This window comes from Cebus imitator, unplaced genomic scaffold, assembly GCF_001604975.1.
Source record: "Cebus imitator isolate Cc_AM_T3 unplaced genomic scaffold, Cebus_imitator-1.0 Scaffold76, whole genome shotgun sequence".
Classification (NCBI taxonomy): domain Eukaryota; kingdom Metazoa; phylum Chordata; class Mammalia; order Primates; family Cebidae; genus Cebus; species Cebus imitator.
This window is the reverse complement of record NW_016107391.1, coordinates 8,001,866-8,004,145: the sequence shown is the minus strand read 5'-3', so window position 1 is coordinate 8,004,145 and position 2,280 is coordinate 8,001,866. Positions and strand designations below refer to the sequence as shown.

Below are 2,280 nucleotides of genomic sequence, written 5' to 3'. Positions count from 1 at the left end.
TCTAGATTACTTAGGCATTGATTAAAACCACTGCACACAGATAGGCTATTTGTTCAGTTGAAGAGAAAGGGCATAAAGTGACAGAGCAACAAAAAGACACACACACAGAGAATGTATTTCTTGTGAAAGAAAAGAATGAAATGAAATGTAGAAAACTTAATGGCCTTTTGCTTTGGAAAATTAACTCCACAAGCAACCAAAAATACTAACAATTAGGTCAGAAAAGACATTAAATATGTATGTGTTCCTTAAGCATCTTAGAAAGTGGATATGCTATAACTTCCCTTTTGGTTCCAGATTCAACACAGCACAAAGGAAGAAAATTTTTATTTACTATACTCACAAGTATGATTAAGTGTTCTTGTTTACTCTGGTAGGTTAAAATATCAAGTATTAGTTCCCACAGAACTGTTTTTAACATCTAATCCTCTTCAAAGGACAAAAGGGGGAAAAACTCATTAAATGCTGAACACTGCCACTTCAAGTACCATTTTTGTCTTTGGGTGAATGTACATAAGACTAAACCATGACCCAACAATAGTTTCCATTTTGTTTCACTAGTATCACTCAAAGAACTTGACACAGACTGATGCTTTAACAGCTTTCTTATCTGAGACAGATTTAACTCTAAGAACATATGACTTAACAATGTACAAAGATTTGTTAGGAATTTGCCAATCTGTCAATCATTTTGAAGAGTCCATATAATATACATAGCAATATAATATTCATAACCAGAAACTGCACTAAGTAAACACATCATTTAGTTTGTTAAGCTCTACCTGAAAACATGCCGTTTTATTAAAACAAAACCCAAAGACTCAAATCTCAAGTTATATGGTTTTACAATGAAGTCTTACTGAAGCAGCACAGATTTTCTGTCTTACAAACAAGTTAATATGCATGAAGAACCCACAAAGTGCACACCAACAATGTGACAAATTGTAATATGTGAAATACAAATAAATCCTGGAGTTAATCTGAAGAATGTCAAGGAGTTACCAGAGAGGTTATGTAGTGCCCTTGATTTTTATTTTACCTACAAGTCTACAAATTCTAAAATTTACTCAATTGTTTTAATTTTTTAATAAACAGCACCAGTCTTGCCCATTGATACAATTAAAATTTGACCTTCTCAGTTCTTAGTTCACAAGTTTATTATGAAAAACACTGCAGTGCTCTTGTGCAGTCACATCGTCTTACAGGAAGGGGAAAAAACAGTTCTGTTCAAAACAACTCACCAGGTTCTGACAGTAACAAAGAACAACATAGGGCTGAGATTTGAGTAAGGAATAAACTGAGTGCAGACAAATCATATAATTAAATTAAATGGTATCCCTGAAAATAAAAAAACAATTTCAAAACTCACAAGTAGAGGGGAGGCCTTGGTACTTATTTTTAAAAATGTTCATTAAGCTCCAATGATTGTTTGCTGCTATCCTTATCTACAGTCATGCTGAGTAAAGCTATAGCTAAATGGAAGTTAAATTGTATTCACGAGGTGTTAATGTTTACATCTTATTATCTGCAGTCTCTCAGAGAAAGCAAAAGTAACTACAAATAGCGCTATGCCAGAAACTGGTTTCTTGACCAACAATGTCGCTTCAGCATGCAATGAACTGGTTCATTCTAAAGTGGTCACGGCTGTTGATGACAAGAGGCTTTGTATATTTATATGGCACATCTTTTGGTCCGTGTGAAAACAAGTTTTTTGAATGTTAACTATTTTCTGACACTTTGGAGTTACTGTTGCTCTTCCCATTTCCATTAGGTCAATATATGGTTCATGGCAATACTGTACAAGTTTAAAATTTCATTACAGGAAGTAGTCTGGGGTACGACGAGTAACATGTGGCTCGCCTCTACGAGGTGCTGGGTCAAACTGCAAGCTGAAAAACAAGACACATTCATAATTTATGTTCCAAGACATCCATGTATTGACAAAATCAAGAACATGAGTCTTCCATACTTTACACTTCCTATCCAATTTCAGCTTGTCTCAATGTAATAGAACCCTAATGATAATGGTCTGTTAACTATACTCCCCTTGCAAGAGTTAAGCAACTTCAGTCACAGAAACTATGCTTTTATGAAAACATGGTTTTAAAAGTGAAAAACCTAGTCATTTATACTAGGGTCTATACATAATAAGTTCCCGTTGGTGTGTTTCAATGTTAAGTCTACTAAAAAAAAAAAAAAAAATCTTAAAAATAAAAGTTGGACGGTGGCTCAAGCCTGTAATCCCAGCACTGTGGGAGGCCGAGGCGGGTGGATCACGAG

The 2,280-nt window shown here is 34.7% G+C and overlaps 1 protein-coding gene across 1 annotated transcript in view; it reads right to left on the bottom strand.

Moving 5' to 3' along the window:
* Positions 1–531: 531 nt before the first annotated feature.
* Positions 532–2,280, bottom strand: part of PPP2CA (protein phosphatase 2 catalytic subunit alpha) — a 33,623-nt gene continuing 31,874 nt past the window's right edge. Inside the window, exon 8 of the mRNA XM_017532392.2 lies at positions 532–1,889. Within this exon, the coding sequence (XP_017387881.1) occupies positions 1,817–1,889 (73 nt within the window). The 3' untranslated portion in view covers positions 532–1,816. The remainder of the gene's footprint in view (positions 1,890–2,280) is intronic.